The 17246-nt window shown below is 47.1% G+C and overlaps 1 protein-coding gene and 1 pseudogene across 1 annotated transcript in view; one reads left to right on the top strand and one right to left on the bottom strand.

Annotated features, from left to right (window-relative positions):
* Positions 1–7195, bottom strand: part of LOC120046003 (delta-like protein D) — a 31141-nt gene extending 23946 nt beyond the window's left edge. Inside the window, exons 1-6 of the mRNA XM_038990918.1 lie at positions 7142–7195; positions 6727–7017; positions 2949–3009; positions 2594–2851; positions 310–370; positions 60–190 (exon numbers count right to left, since the gene is read on the bottom strand). Of these exons, the coding sequence (XP_038846846.1) occupies positions 60–190; positions 310–370; positions 2594–2851; positions 2949–3009; positions 6727–7017; positions 7142–7195 (856 nt within the window). The remainder of the gene's footprint in view (positions 1–59; positions 191–309; positions 371–2593; positions 2852–2948; positions 3010–6726; positions 7018–7141) is intronic.
* A 4370-nt stretch (positions 7196–11565) lies between these two features.
* On the top strand, positions 11566–13059 carry LOC120046002 (annotated as a pseudogene).
* Positions 13060–17246: the final 4187 nt, after the last annotated feature.

The raw sequence follows: 17246 nt of genomic DNA, 5'->3' as shown, positions 1-17246 counted from the left end.
TGGTGGAGAAGGACAGATGAGCACTAGTCAGTTGCATATGGGAGATAAACAGAACTCACCTTGGTTGCAGAAAAGGCCACCCCACCCCTCCAGGCAGCTACACTGCCACGGCTGCTGGCAGGTGCCATGAAGACACCCTGGATAGCGGATGCAGTCATCACAGTAACGCCCACTGAAGCCAACTCTACACCTGTAACCACACACAATGCTCATAGTTAGATATCTAGCATATATGAAACTATACCAAACGGTGATCCTGTTGACTGGTGTTTAAACCAGACAGAAGATGGACAAATCACTGAGACTTACTTGCATTCACCAGGCTTGTCACAGAACCCGTGCTCCTCGCCACAACCAGGAAGACAGATTGCTGCAATGAGATAGACCATCACAAGTGAATCACAGGAATCTAACTCATTGGAACATGTGTTTATACCAGCAGAGCTTACTTTCAGATGGGCCCTTTCAGTAAACACTGGTTCATTAATTTCAGTGGGCTGGTGGCCCCATTAGCCGTTACCTAGAAAATATGCTCCACTTGTCACCAGGGGACCAAAATTCTGCTTAACACAGTTGCTGCCTATACAAAGGCTTCTTTTTCGGCTAACTATGGGTCAGAAGGGTTAGGGTTAACCATAACTATGGGTCAGAAGGGTTAGGGTTAACCATAACTATGGGTCAGAAGGGTTAGGGTTAACCATAACTATGGGTCAGAAGGGTTAGGGTTAACCATAACTATGGGTCAGAAGGGTTAGGGTTAACCATAACTATGGGTCAGAAGGGTTAGGGTTAACCATAACTATGGGTCAGAAGGGTTAGGGTTAACCATAACCATGGGACAGAAGGGTTAGGGTTAACCATAACCATGGGACAGAAGGGTTAGGGTTAACCATAACCATGGGACAGAAGGGTTAGGGTTAACCATAACTATGGGTCAGAAGGGTTAGGGTTAACCATAACTATGGGTCAGAAGGGTTAGGGTTAACCATAACTATGGGTCAGAAGGGTTAGGGTTAACCATAACTATGGGTCAGAAGGGTTAGGGTTAACCATAACCATGGGACAGAAGGGTTAGGGTTAACCATAACAATGGGACAGAAGGGTTAGAGTTAACCATAACCATGGGACAGAAGGGTTAGGGTTAACCATAACAATGGGACAGAAGGGTTAGGGTTAACCATAACTATGGGTCAGAAGGGTTAGGGTTAACCATAACAATGGGACAGAAGGGTTAGAGTTAACCATAACCATGGGACAGAAGGGTTAGGGTTAACCATAACCATGGGACAGAAGGGTTAGGGTTAACCATAACCATGGGACAGAAGGGTTAGGGTTAACCATAACTATGGGTCAGAAGGGTTAGGGTTAACCATAACTATGGGTCAGAAGGGTTAGGGTTAACCATAACCATGGGACATAAGGGTTAGGGTTAACCATAACTATGGGACAGAAGGGTTAGAGTTAACCATAACTATGGGACATAAGGGTTAGAGTTAACCATAACTATGGGACATACGGGTTAGGGTTAACCATAACTATGGGACATAAGGGTTAGGGTTAACCATAACTATGGGACATACGGGTTAGGGTTAACCATAACTATGGGACAGAAGGGTTAGGGTTAACCATAACTATGGGACATACGGGTTAGGGTTAACCATAACTATGGGACAGAAGGGTTAGGGTTAACCATAACTATGGGACAGAAGGGTTAGAGTTAACCATAACTATGGGACAGAAGGGTTAGAGTTAACCATAACTATGGGACATACGGGTTAGGGTTAACCATAACTATGGGACATAAGGGTTAGGGTTAACCATAACTATGGGACATACGGGTTAGGGTTAACCATAACTATGGGACAGAAGGGTTAGGGTTAACCATAACCATGGGTCAGTAATCCCTTTTTTCTTTCTGCTTATACAGCCCCTCCCCTTAATGTCCCTGAGTCTGTGCAGATACAATGTGGACAGCTGGTGTACGTGGTGCCAATGCAGGACAGCTGGTGTACGTGGTGCCAGTGCAGGACAGCTGGTGTACGTGGTGCCAATGCAGGACAGCTGGTGTACGTGGTGCCAATGCAGGACAGCTGGTGTACGTGGTGCCAGTGCAGGACAGCTGGTGTACGTGGTGCCAGTGCAGGACAGCTGGTGTACGTGGTGCCAGTGCAGGACAGCTGGTGTACGTGGTGCCAGTGCAGGACTGCTGGTGTACGTGGTGCCAGTGTAGGACAGCTGGTGTACATTGTGCCAGTGCAGGACAGCTGGTCCATTGTCTACTCTCACTCAGCAGCTGCCCGCTTCCAACAATACCTCACTAAGCCAATCAACGCCAAGTGCACTGCCAAGTAGCCAATCAGGCATTACATTTAATCTATGGCTTGCGTGTGAATATTCGGCAAACTTCTCTTATTTAAATTTGCCTAAACAGTGCAACCCACATTTTTGATAAGTGAAACTATTTGGTAATAACGCATGATTTATTCTGACTAATGACTGCAAATTAACCACATTCATACTTTTGTAAAAGAAAAACGGAACAACAAAAGTTAGTATGGGCAAAGCAGAAGTAAGGAGGATGCAGCCTACTTACGTTCTGTGCAGTAGGTTCCCTTCCATCCTGAGTTGCAGATGATCTCGCCACGGTCCCCGCAGGTGAAGTGACCGAAGGCATCATCTCGTGGACGGCAGAAAACAGAACAGCCCTCCCCGTAGTAATGCTCATCACAAACAAATCGGTAGGAGTACTTCAGCTCTGTTCTTCCACTAGTCTGTAAATCAGAGGACCACTCATCGCCCACTGTCAGATGCTTCTGAGTGGTGAAGAGACTGATCAGACCTTCAGGGTTATCTGAAAATTGTGAATACAGGAATTAGTACATATATCCCGATAAATATTTACAATTAATAGTTTTGTTTGGTGACCTGTTGCTCTGTATCGAATTTACCTGTTGAAAGATCATTGTCAGAATCCGTGTGTAGGGCCTCAATGATGAGAGAGAATGTCCCCTGTTGAAAAAAAAGAAGAAACAATTATAATAATGAACAACTGTGCCAAAGGGTTAGAAGGTGCTGAGGCCCCACAGGCCATAAACATTGGGCTGTTAGGTCTGATAGAGGTGAGCCACCGTTAGGCTTCTGTTAGGTCTGATAGAGGTGAGCCACCGTTAGGCTTCTGTTAGGCCTGATAGAGGTGAGCCACCGTTAGGCTTCTGTTAGGCCTGATAGAGGTGAGCCACCGTTAGGCTTCTGTTAGGCCTGATAGAGGTGAGCCACCGTTAGGCTTCTGTTAGGCCTGATAGAGGTGAGCCACCGTTAGGCTTCTGTTAGGCCTGATAGAGATGAGCCACCGTTAGGCTTCTGTTAGGCCTGATAGAGGTGAGCCACCGTTAGGCTTCTGTTAGGCCTGATAGAGGTGAGCCACCGTTAGGCTTCTGTTAGGCCTGATAGAGGTGAGCCACCGTTAGGCTTCTGTTGGGCCTGATAGAGGTGAGCCACCGTTAGGCTTCTGTTTGGCCTGATAGAGGTGAGCCACCGTTAGGCTTCTGTTGGGCCTGATAGAGGTGAGCCACCGTTAGGCTTCTGTTGGGCCTGATAGAGGTGAGCCACCGTTAGGCTTCTGTTGGGCCTGATAGAGGTGAGCCACCGTTAGGCTTCTGTTTGGCCTGATAGAGGTGAGCCACCGTTAGGCTTCTGTTAGGCCTGATAGAGGTGAGCCACCGTTAGGCTTCTGTTGGGCCTGATAGAGGTGAGCCACCGTTAGGCTTCTGTTAGGCCTGATAGAGGTGAGCCACCGTTAGGCTTCTGTTAGGCCTGATAGAGGTGAGCCACCGTTAGGCTTCTGTTAGGCCTGATAGAGGTGAGCCACCGTTAGGCTTCTGTTAGGCCTGATAGTGAGCCACCGTTAGGCTTCTGTTAGGCCTGATAGAGGTGTGCCACCGTTAGGCTTCTGTTGGGCCTGATAGAGGTGAGCCACCGTTAGGCTTCTGTTGGGCCTGATAGAGGTGAGCCACCGTTAGGCTTCTGTTGGGCCTGATAGAGGTGAGCCACCGTTAGGCTTCTGTTTGGCCTGATAGAGGTGAGCCACCGTTAGGCTTCTGTTGGGCCTGATAGAGGTGAGCCACCGTTAGGCTTCTGTTGGGCCTGATAGAGGTGAGCCACCGTTAGGCTTCTGTTAGGCCTGATAGAGGTGAGCCACCGTTAGGCTTCTGTTAGGTCTGATAGAGGTGAGCCACCGTTAGGCTTCTGTTAGGCCTGATAGAGGTGAGCCACCGTTAGGCTTCTGTTGGGCTTGATAGAGGTGAGCCACCGTTAGGCTTCTGTTGGGCCTGATAGAGGTGAGCCACCGTTAGGCTTCTGTTAGGCCTGATAGAGGTGAGCCACCGTTAGGCTTCTGTTAGGCCTGATAGAGGTGAGCCACCGTTAGGCTTCTGTTGGGCCTGATAGAGGTGAGCCACCGTTAGGCTTCTGTTTGGCCTGATAGAGGTGAGCCACCGTTAGGCTTCTGTTAGGCCTGATAGAGGTGAGCCACCGTTAGGCTTCTGTTTGGCCTGATAGAGGTGAGCCACCGTTAGGCTTCTGTTGGGCCTGATAGAGGTGAGCCACCGTTAGGCTTCTGTTTGGCCTGATAGAGGTGAGCCACCGTTAGGCTTCTGTTGGGCTTGATAGAGGTGAGCCACCGTTAGGCTTCTGTTAGGCCTGATAGAGGTGAGCCACCGTTAGGCTTCTGTTTGGCCTGATAGAGGTGAGCCACCGTTAGGCTTCTGTTAGGCCTGATAGAGGTGAGCCACGCCATAGCCCGTTAGGCTTCTGTTAGGCCTGATAGAGGTGAGCCACCGTTAGGCTTCTGTTAGGCCTGATAGAGGTGAGCCACCGTTAGGCTTCTGTTAGGCCTGATAGAGGTGAGCCACCGTTAGGCTTCTGTTTGGCCTGATAGAGGTGAGCCACCGTTAGGCTTCTGTTGGGCTTGATAGAGGTGAGCCACCGTTAGGCTTCTGTTTGGCCTGATAGAGGTGAGCCACCGTTAGGCTTCTGTTTGGCCTGATAGAGGTGAGCCACCGTTAGGCTTCTGTTAGGCCTGATAGAGGTGAGCCACCGTTAGGCTTCTGTTTGGCCTGATAGAGGTGAGCCACCGTTAGGCTTCTGTTAGGCCTGATAGAGGTGAGCCACCGTTAGGCTTCTGTTAGGCCTGATAGAGGTGAGCCACCGTTAGGCTTCTGTTAGGCCTGATAGAGGTGAGCCACCGTTAGGCTTCTGTTGGGCCTGATAGAGGTGAGCCACCGTTAGGCTTCTGTTGGGCCTGATAGAGGTGAGCCACCGTTAGGCTTCTGTTTGGCCTGATAGAGGTGAGCCACCGTTAGGCTTCTGTTTGGCCTGATAGAGGTGAGCCACCGTTAGGCTTCTGTTAGGCCTGATAGAGGTGAGCCACCGTTAGGCTTCTGTTAGGCCTGATAGAGGTGAGCCACCGTTAGGCTTCTGTTAGGCCTGATAGAGGTGAGCCACCGTTAGGCTTCTGTTAGGCCTGATAGAGGTGAGCCACCGTTAGGCTTCTGTTAGGCCTGATAGAGGTGAGCCACCGTTAGGCTTCTGTTGGGCCTGATAGAGGTGAGCCACCGTTAGGCTTCTGTTGGGCCTGATAGAGGTGAGCCACCGTTAGGCTTCTGTTGGGCCTGATAGAGGTGAGCCACCGTTAGGCTTCTGTTGGGCCTGATAGAGGTGAGCCACCGTTAGGCTTCTGTTGGGCCTGATAGAGGTGAGCCACCGTTAGGCTTCTGTTTGGCCTGATAGAGGTGAGCCACCGTTAGGCTTCTGTTAGGCCTGATAGAGGTGAGCCACCGTTAGGCTTCTGTTTGGCCTGATAGAGGTGTGCCACCGTTAGGCTTCTGTTGGGCCTGATAGAGGTGAGCCACCGTTAGGCTTCTGTTTGGCCTGATAGAGGTGAGCCACCGTTAGGCTTCTGTTTGGCCTGATAGAGGTGAGCCACCGTTAGGCTTCTGTTTGGCCTGATAGAGGTGAGCCACCGTTAGGCTTCTGTTAGGCCTGATAGAGGTGAGCCACCGTTAGGCTTCTGTTTGGCCTGATAGAGGTGAGCCACCGTTAGGCTTCTGTTAGGCCTGATAGAGGTGAGCCACCGTTAGGCTTCTGTTAGGCCTGATAGAGGTGAGCCACCGTTAGGCTTCTGTTGGGCCTGATAGAGGTGAGCCACCGTTAGGCTTCTGTTGGGCCTGATAGAGGTGAGCCACCGTTAGGCTTCTGTTTGGCCTGATAGAGGTGAGCCACCGTTAGGCTTCTGTTGGGCCTGATAGAGGTGAGCCACCGTTAGGCTTCTGTTGGGCCTGATAGAGGTGAGCCACCGTTAGGCTTCTGTTTGGCCTGATAGAGGTGAGCCACCATTAGGCTTCTGTTAGGCCTGATAGAGGTGAGCCACCGTTAGGCTTCTGTTTGGCCTGATAGAGGTGTGCCACCTTTAGGCTTCAAACTTAATTCCACCACTTCCCCATTTACTCGAAGTTTCATGCAGAGATGCCAATTATACTCCAACTATGAGGATGTGAAGTTTCCCACCCTGATAGCATTTGTTTAACGTGCCTTAGTCCCCCTCCTGTCCTGGGATATGCTACATCTCACTATGACCGTTAATGACATTGTCAAAGCCCCATAAGTGGCGAACCTTGAGCATGCTGACCAAGATTGTATAATTTGACAACGCTGTGTTTAAATACTCACCGGCCACGTGAATCCAAAAGAAAACGGAATAGGGTTGGCGAATGCTTCTGCAGTTGTTTCCGGCACTTGGAAGGAGTTTGATCCGAGGACAGGAGTCATCGCACCACCATAGGTACAAGGGGGTTCCGGTGATACATTAACTTGATAATGCTTCAAGCAGATTCTAAAAAACGTTTTGCATTCACACTGCTGAATCCCAGAGGCTCCTTTGCAGCAGTTTGTATTGCCTGACACTCCTTTCTTGTTGAGAAACTCTTGCAACTTCAACTCGAAAACCCCTGAACAAAAACCCTGTAAAAACACAATTAAAACATGAAGGTTGTATTCTATTATGTTTTTGATATGTAGCCTACACATGACTAATGAATACACTTAAATTACAAATCAATTCAAAAGAGAGTCAAATTCGCAATACCTGGCATATCAAGACACAAAGGATGACAGCTATCACAAGCGACTGGCGTCCCATTGTGCTGAGGATATTCAATAAATAGTAAAATGTCCACGAGCCAGGGCAATTGATGTTTAACCCAGCTCAGAAAATCATCGAGAAAGTTATTTTCCGTAATCAAAAGTCCCACTTAAAAATCCGTACGGTCTTCAGACGTCTTGAATGGAACTGGAGTTTATCTCGATGCTTCTCAGTGTGACTTCATGAACAAAGTTTACAATACAATGTAATCCTCAGCAGTGGTGCCGGTGACGAAAAATCCCAACGAAAAAATGGGGAATGAACTCGAAATTCCGTGCCAAGGTGTTAATACCGATCCAGTTATTAGATATTGCAGTTCTGCACAGCTTCAGACTTGAGGGTGCAAATGAGACAACCCAGTTTTAAGGCTGCTTGTGTTTTGTTTATTTCCCCTTGATTGACAATGATAAAAAAAAAAATGTACTGATCCAAAACAATCCAAACACTTCCCCAAGGCTTTCTCAGATCTTCGCCCTATGTAACTATGCGTGTGTCTGACGTCCCAGCCAGCCTGCCGCCAGTTATATACAGACTGCGCTGCTACGGTAATGAGATGTAAATGAGCTAGTCTACTCCCCAATCTGTCTCGAGCTGTCACAAAGGAACACTTTTCAAAACCTCCCTCTCAAAATATCGCCAAATGGTCATTGAGCCGTAAAATGTACAACCCTTCCCCATGGCACAAAACAAAACATTCTCATTTAGATTCCAACAAAATTTTCACTTCAAGAATCCTTTACATCTCTCTGATATAAACCTCAAATTACATCACATAACATATCCGCATTGTAAAACCCATGTAGGCTACAGTACGCAAATAGGCCTACATCTTCCACGCGTAATCCAATGTAAGACTATTTTTCATTCTTTAGCTTTTCAACATCACCCTTTATTCCTAAACTTAACTTGTTATTTCATTTTTTAAAACAACAATTCATGTATTTAATCACAATATAAAACTAATGGTCAACATGAATTTAAATTGAATCAAAATGGAAAATCAATAACTTATAAATAGGTTTTCACATAGCTCTTGGAAAATCTTGCCAAAAACCAAAGGATATTATCTTGATATAATTCAATGAAATTTACAAAAACATATACTTTCTTTTGTTAATTATGAGTTTTGACAACTTTACACATCAACAGGTCAAGTGGATGCTTTTTTTCTTGTATTTTTTTTTTTTTTTTTTTTTACAAATGTAAATATTGTGTTGACTTTAGGTATATATGTATAGATTTAACATTTTACATTCTTGTATGCTGGGCAGTAAAAACTGAGCTGGTGGGTCGTTTGCATGGCTGTCATTAAGGCACTTTGTTATTGTGCGGGCCAGGGAAAGAATACGTTTCTTCTTTGTTGCTCTCAGCTGTATGGTAATTCAGGCAGCAGCACCTGCTCTCTCCACAATGTACTAGGGAGAAAGAGCTCCCCTCGGCGCACGCTGCCGTCCCTACAACAATGTCCTCAGTTTAAAGAAAAACGCGTAGTTTGCTATTCCAGAAAAAAGTCAACAGTTGTTTAGTTATTTCAATATTAACCAACAACAGAGATTTTTAAACTAGCCTATAACATTTGGTAAACTGTCCAATCTTTTTCATTGGTGAAACTTTTAGAAACATATTTGTGTCCTGTGAAAGAGGACATCATTTGTACTGGTGGTTCTAAGCTGATTACTCTGCCTCTCTGGTGACACTTAAACTGTGTGTGTGTGTGTGTGTGTGTGTGTGAGGGTGGGTCGGGTGGTCTTAATTAGGACGCTAATTGAAACGGAATTTCAATTTTTGGCGGGTGGCAGCAACGACATTTGAATTTTTGAGCGGCGTTCCAAAACAAGAAAAGCATTGATCCCATGCGCATTTACGCAACGTTTTTCCTCGTGTGTTTTAGTCTACTCTTGGGTTTACTAAGACATTGTGTGTAGCCGATGTAATGTCTGAGTGATGTTTTTATGTTTAGAATCATTATAATGGTCAAGATATGACACTTCCAAATAAAGATATGGAATAGGTGCCTACCTTTGTACCCAAAGGAAAAGGCGGAGAGAACATTTCAACACTATGACTAATACCATTATGCATGTGTTTACATGGCCATATGTATTCGAAGATCCGTGTTGTATTTAACCAGTTGATTCTTCAATACACTCAATGCAGTAATCCGAAGGATGTGCCTCTACAGTTTTGCAGGTTTTTGCTCTGTACGTAATTCCGCGTGCTTGAGGTTTACGCGATCACCTCTTCTCCCAACCCTTCTATCAACATATAGGCAGGCCTACGCTGCACTATCAGGCATTTATTTTATTGACGTGGCATTCATTTATCGATTATGGCAGCAAAGCATAACTGAAAGGCATGGTGAAATCCTTCAGAATCATGATCATTACACGTATTATTTTCAAACAAAATGTATGCCTCGAGATTCTGTTTTGGCTAAATCAAGCATAAAGCTTCTTCTTCGAACTCCCCCTTCATTCCGAAGGTGGACTATGGGGAGACTGTTTAACTTAAGTGTTTCTATAAGGGGCTGTTGTACTTTAACTCCTGCCCACCAGTAGCTCCATTGAACAAAAGAGAGACTCGAGGTCTGACTATTCATCTTTTCTTTGCGCTTTAATTTTCATTGATTTTGAATACAAGGGGAAGCCCTTGGGGATTTTATCTGAAGGGCACGACACGCCTTTAGACGCGGACAGCCTCCCAAGCCAACCATCTGCTCCACACCAAATGGCGTTTCCCCCCCAACCTCAACTGCATGTCTCTGCGGTTCTGTACATATTGCACAATCTTCATCCAAATTGGACTGGAAGCATGTTAAAGAGACTGCAACGGTATGATGCTGACCATATGGTTAGGGAAGCCAAAATGTAAGTTTTTCGGATAGATTGCTCGTGGGAACATAAACACTGTGAACATCACACCATACGACCAGATAGATAGCAACTCAGGCGTATAGCCTACGTTACCATTCACTAAAATTCGACCTAATTTTAAGTAGCCTACCGCGGTATGCGCAATTGTTCATTTGGATCAATATTCAAAGTCATCAATATTATGACCTGCTGTTATAACTGTGTTGAATAAATATGTTATTAGTTGTAAATAATAAATACATGTTTTAAAAAAACAGACACCAGTGAACATAACGTACATGTCTAACTTTTTGCTTTGCCAAATAGACATGCAGGCCATCGTTTCCCTCAGTGATATAACTGGACTGGAGTTCAGACAGAGGACGGAGCTTGTTTAGCGCGCTGAATCTCCACGTAGATTTATTTTAGGACAATGAGTTTCTCGTCGGCCTCCTGTGTGATGCTGCAAAGTAATTGTGCTGTAATCGTGCTGATTACAATTATAAAGAATCTGTCGCGTGGCTCGAATGCCTGCCTCCAGATGATGGATATCAGCAGTGCAGCCTCACCACATGACGACAGAAACTCGATAGCAAATCATCTGCTCGCTTTGGCCCTGCCCCTATTTTAATGACAATACCCGTGTGATTACCTGTGATCCTATGAACGAGACGAGATTCATTTGTCTTCAAGAAGTCCGATTACTCCGGCCAGCTGCTCTGTGAGTGAACAAGGACCCATTTCAAAGAGGCCGTTCTTTGTGCCCTGTATGTTGTTGGGGTCATGGGGGGATATTGGAGTAACTTTGCGTGTGTGTGCGCGCGTGCGTGTATTTGTGTGCATTCTTCAGGACGGGGTTTACTGCTGAGCCTCTATAATTCTTTAGCAGAGTGGAAGGCAGTCGCGTGCTTTATGGAGAACATCTGCTTCTGTTTTGGGTGTCTTTTTCCCTGTGTGTCAAGCTTGGGTCCTAGAGGGGGTTGGAAAAAATCAATAAAAAGTTAGAGGTGATCCAAACGGCAATAACAAGAAGAAGGCCATATGCCTACATAACCTATAGGCATAATATCCTAAGAAAATCCACGATTCATTGGATTAGACCTATAGTTTAAGGTAGGCTGGAAAAGGTCTAATTCACTCCATTAAATTGAAAGATCGTTGAGAATAATTTTGTATGCTCCAGCCTTTTTTGATTCAGAGTAGCTGCTGATGTGAATTCTTTGGAACCCTCTTCCCAATAACTAAAGGTCTGAAGCGTCTGGCATATGCAAGATTGCTTTAGCACAGATTGGCAGATTATTTTTTATGTAAGAGCTTTTAGTTTTTAGCAAACTTCATCCCTACCCCCATAAAACCATCTTCACTATTTCACCTTGGGGATGAGCTCCAGTGCTAGGATACCATCAGACCGTCATTATGAGCCCCTCACCCCCAATTCCAGAGCAAGGCAATCTGAATTACGGCACAACGCCATCCCACTGAATGGAGGATTTAACGGGGCGGTGCCCCTTTAGAATGGCTCCCCAGGTCCCTGGGAGCATCTGCCCAGAGATGACCAGATGTAGGCACCTGTGGTGACAGCCTGCGTATGCTCCAACCTATTCACACTTTTCTAGTCACGGCCACAATAGAAGATAAAGCTTTGTGTGCACAGTATTATGCACCTGGATGATCTATTTCTCAACAGCAGTAGGCTGAAATCTACTTTTTCTACTTCACTATTGAACTCTTTCTCCAACTTTATTTTCAAACGTTCAACAAATTATTAGGGTATGAAGTGTGACAACTTTTAGGCTATTTAGCAGCCAACCTGAATCATAGCCTAGGCCCTAGGCTTAGTTCTTATTATTAAACAGTTCAAACATTCTGTTGCAATAGCTAGAATACGTCTCCCTGTAAAGCATGGCCAGAGAGTCACACTCAGTGCACTTTGAAACTATTTTTCTGAATATTCTGTGAGCATTTAACCTATTTAGTCAGTTATTAATTAAATTACATGACATACATTCACTGGTATGAGCCAGTGTATTGTATTGCTCCTAGCCACTATTTAAAACATATATTTAATTTGTCTTTGTATGAGTTGGTATAAAAGGCTTGCAGTATTTCATGGAGAAATGTTGTCTAGAAACCTGTGGACCTCAGGGAGATGGCATTGCAGCATGTCAACAGCCACCAACAGGGGAGCAGCACCACTCCTCCTACACTGGTGGTGGATGGCATGGCCTGTCTGAGGGACTGGTATGGTGGCCAGTGGAAAGAGTTAATGCATTGCCTGGAGGAGTTTGTGGGTGCCTTCATGAATGCAGGTATCTGACTTCTGTTTTTCTTTGACTGGGTAGTGGAAGAAGGCAAACAGGCAGAGTTGGTGAAACGGCAATTGAGGGTCAACGAGAAGGTTGCCAGGGTGTTCCACCATTTAAAGTGCCATCATCAACAGCCTGGCCGGGTGCTGTTCTGCCTCCCCTCAGGGCTGGCCACCTTCTCTCGCTTTGCCCTCAAGTCTCTAGGCCAGGAAACCTGGTGTTCTGCCCGTGAGGACGACTATGAGATCGCCAGCTTTGCCCTCCGTCACAACTGTAGGGCACCCTGGGACAGGACACAGACTTCATAATCTTTGGCTCAGTCCCCTATCTGTCTGTGAGTCAACTGAGTCTAGACACCATGACCACATGCTGATTTCCAGAGACAAACTGTCCCACGCCCTCCAGCTCCCTCTGCTCGCTTGTCTCCTTCGTAACGATGTGGTGCTAGAGCAGTAGATGCAGCGGCCGCGTAGTGATGTCCTGGCAGCTTACAGGACATCCACATCCTCCACAAGGGTAGAAAATGTATGCTGTTGCAGATTTCATCAGTAACAACAATCTTTCCAGAGTGGGAAGCCATGGTGTTAGCTCTCTGCCTCTAACAGAATGAGAGGTTCTGGACAAAGGAATACAGTACTATCTACTTCCTGGTCAAAAGCTACTATGGGACATTAGTGACACCTCTCCTCGTAGAGTTATCTGAAGAAGAGCTGCTTGAGTCCTTACAGCAGCGTTTCCCAAACCCGGTCCTCGGGACACCAAGAGTTGCACGTTTCATTTTTTGCCCTAACACTACACAGCTGATTCAAATGATCAAAGCTCGATGATTAGTTGATTATTTCAAGCAGCTGTGTAGTGCTAGGGCAAAAACCAAAATGTGCACCCCTGTCCCCCAGTTTGGGAAACCCTGCCTTACGTCCTCCAGGGAAGAAACAGATGTAAATTGTTAAAAAGCCCAAACAATATGATGGTTATGTTTGTTTTGAATCCTGTTTTTTCTTTACAGGCAGACAAAGAAAAGCACATGTGAGCAGAATGTTTTATGGTGTACAATGTACTGTATGATTTTGTGCTGGAATGCAGTAATACACTTGAAGACAGGGAGGATGCTGAGATAGCTCCACAGGCAATTGTGTGTCAACCTTGCAGAGAACACCTCTATGGCATTCAGTTACCTACAAATCCATGTGTTGTATATTATTACGTGGTTATTACAAAATGACATACGGCGTGATGATTATTTCATGGTTATCACAAAATGACATATGGCATGTTGAATATTACATGGTTATTAAAACACTGCATGGTTATTTGTTGCCAGTTTTACTACCAGGCACCATCTTAATGAAACATGTTTCACTATGAAGTACACAGAAATACATTGTACATCTTTGGATACATTTCTTGTCATTTATCATGCATCTTTTCTCAGCAGTGGTGGACGGGCCCAAACATTGAGGGAATGGCTTGTCTTTCCTGGAAACCCACTGAAGGAGCCCAAAGTAGTGTCTCCCTTGCTGCTGGATGCCGCTGGTATGTTGTGAATTCTTAACATTAATTTAACAACGTGGAATAGGTGATTTCATATTGATGCAAAGTGCTGTAGATGGATTTCACCTTGAAATAATATTTTCCTTGCCAATGTGGAAAACCAGATTTTAAGATTTTATGGTCTGGGAAGGACTCCGAAACAATATGCCTCCACATCTCCACTTTCTTGGCAGTATTTGAATTGGATTCATTCTCAGTGGAACATGGTCGTATGGAAGGCTCTCTGATGGCTGTGCTGTGCCTTGCGACCTACACTGCCATGCAGGTGAGGAAAATACTATGTTTTAATGTAGAGTCTTTTTTTTGTCTGGTTATTTAGAAACACCTGTACCTCCGCCTCTGTAACGGTGTTCCTCCTCCTCTTCATACGAAGAGGAGGAGTAGTGATTCGACCAAGATGCAGCGGGTTGTGAATACATAATGATATGATTTATTTAAAGCAAAAGACGAAAACACGAACTTCACTATAAACTAACAAAAACAACAAACGGAGTAGACAGACCTGGACGACGAACTTACATAAAACACGAAGAACTCACGAACAGGAAAATGACTACACAAAATGACGAACGCACGAAACAGTCCCGTATGGTGTAACATAGACACAGACACAGGAGACAACCACCCACAACAAACAGTGTGAAAACACCTACCTAAATATGACTCTCAATCAGAGGAAATGAAAAACACCTGCCTCTAATTGAGAGCCATATTAGGTACCCATTAACCAACATAGAAACAGAAAACATAGACTGCCCACCCAAACTCACGTCCTGACCAACTAACACATACAAAACTAACAAAAACAGGTCAGGAACGTGACAGCCTCTCGTCTCAGTAGAGTGTTATCATGATTGAACAACATAGAAGCAGTCTCCCCTCTGGGGTTCTACAATGTTGTCGTTGGTCTAGCTCTTATTATTGACCTTTATTATGAGGGCTGGCATTATCACATACAGTAGGAAAGATGGCGCCGACGAAGAAGGGCGACATCTTATGAGTTCCATCCTAACTTAGCTATATAGTGACTTGTATCGTGTTCATCTTAGTTTTTTTTTACAGAAAGGTAATACTATTAACACATATGACCTCCAAGCAATTCTGGACATCAGATCGACACTTACTAACCTCGATTTCCACTTCAAATGCGACTCAGCTGTTCCACTGTTCATTCCTGACCATATTCATTTGTTCCATGCCTACCAAAACACTGCAGGCGTAGACGCAGGAGACGAGGTGGAGTCCTGGTAAAATTGAAAGAGAAAACCGAATGACTCACTCCTCCATTCTATTGGCAAATGTCCAGTCATGTAACGTCCTGACCAGAGTTCTTATGTGTTTTGCTTGTTTAGTGTTGGTCAGGACGTGTGCTGGGTGGGAATTCTATGTTGTGTGTCTAGTTCGTCTGTTTCTGTGTTCAGCCTAATATGGTTCTCAATCAGAGACAGCTGTCAATCGTTGTTCCTGATTGAGAATCATATATAGGTGGCTTGTTTTGTGTTGGGGATTGTGGGTGGTTGTTTCCTGTCTCTGTGTTTGTATTCTGCACCAGATAGGACTGTTTTGGTTTGCCACATTTTGTTATTTTGTTCGTTGTAAGTGTTCACTGTTTTTGTTTAATTAAACATGTTGAGCACTGGCTACGCTGCGTGTTGGGCCGATCCCTGTTTCACCCTCTCTTATAGTGAAGAGAGGGAAGGCAGCCGTTACAGAACCACCCACCAATCTCGGACCAAGCAGCGTAGCAACGGGCAGCAGTGGCAGCAGCAGCAGCAGCGGGACCAGGAGAAATGGACATGGGAGGACGAGCTGGATGGAAAAGGACCCTGGGCAGAGCCAGAGGAGTATCGCCGCCCCAAAGCAGAGCTGGAGGCAGCAAAAGCAGAGAGGCGGCGTTTCGAGGAGCTAGCTCGGCAGCAGGAGCCGGATCTGGGTTACATCACTTGGGAGGAAATAGACAGGTGGTCGGTTGACCCAGGGAGAGTGCCGGAGCCCGCCTGGGATTCGATGGAGCAATGTGCAGAGGGATACCGGCGAATGAGGTTAGCACGACGACGCGGTAAGAAGCCCGTGAAGAAACCCCCAAAATTTCTTGGGGGGGGGCTAAAGGATAGTGTGGCGAAGTCAGGTAGGAGACCTGCGCCCACTTCCCATGCTTACCGTGGAGAGCGGGAGTACGGGCAGACACCGCGTTATGCGGAAGAGCGCACGGTGTCTCCTGTACGTGTGCATAGCCCGGTGCGGGTTATTCCACCTCCCCGCACTGGCCGGGCTAGATTGAGCATTGAGCCAAGTGCCATGAAGCCGGCTCTACATATCTGGCCTCCAGTACGTCTCCTCGGGCCGGTGTACATGGCACCAACCTTACGCATGGTGTCCCCGGTTCGCCAACACAGCCCAGTGCGGGTTATTCCACCTCCCCGCACTGGACGGGCTACGGGGAGCATTCAACCAGGTAAGGTTGGGCAGGCTCGGTGCTCAAGGGAGCCAGTACGCCAGCACGGTCCGGTATATCCGGCGCCACCTTCCCGCCCCAGCCCATTTCCTCCAGTTCCAGCACCCCGCACTCTCCTTATGGTGCGTGGCCCCAGCCCAGTACCACCAGTGCCTACACCACGCACCAGGCTTCCAGTGCGTCTCCAGAGGCCTGTTCCTCCTCCACGCACTCTCCCTATGATGCGTGTCTCCAGCCCAGTACCTCTAGTTCCGGCACCACGCACCAGGCCTACTGTGCGCCTCAGCAGGTCAGAGTCGGCCGTCTGCCTAACGCCGCCTGCACTGCTCGTCTGCCCAGCACCGTCTGTACTCCCTGCCTGCTCAACGCCGCCTGCACTGCTCGTCTGTCCAGCGCCCTCTGAGCTGCCTGCACTGCTCGTCTGCCCAGCGCCGTCTGAGCTGCCTGCCTGCCCAGCGCCATCTGAGCCATCTGTCTGCCCAGCGCCATCTGAGCCATCCGTCTGCCCAGCGCCATCTGAGCCATCCGTTTGCCCAGCGCCATCTGAGCCATCCGTCTGCCACGAGCCTTCAGAGCTGCCCGTCTGTCCCGAGCCATTAGAGCCGTCCGTCAGTCAGGAGCCGCTAGAGCCGTCCGTCAGTCAGGAGCCGCCAGAGCCGCCAGCCAGTCAGGAGCCGCCAGAGCCGCCAGCCAGTCAGGAGCCGCCAGAGCCGCCAGCCAGTCAGGAGCCGCCAGAGCCGCCAGCCAGTCAGGAGCCGCCAGAGCCGCCAGCCAGTCAGGAGCCGCCAGAGCCGCCAGCCAGTCAGGAGCCGCCAGAGCCGCCAGCCAGTCAGGAGCCGCCAGAGCCGCCAGCCAGTCAGGAGCTGCCAGAGCTGCCCTCCAGT

This window comes from Salvelinus namaycush, chromosome 4 (assembly GCF_016432855.1).
Source record: "Salvelinus namaycush isolate Seneca chromosome 4, SaNama_1.0, whole genome shotgun sequence".
Lineage (NCBI taxonomy): Eukaryota > Metazoa > Chordata > Actinopteri > Salmoniformes > Salmonidae > Salvelinus > Salvelinus namaycush.
This window is presented reverse-complemented; position numbering and strand designations above follow the sequence as displayed.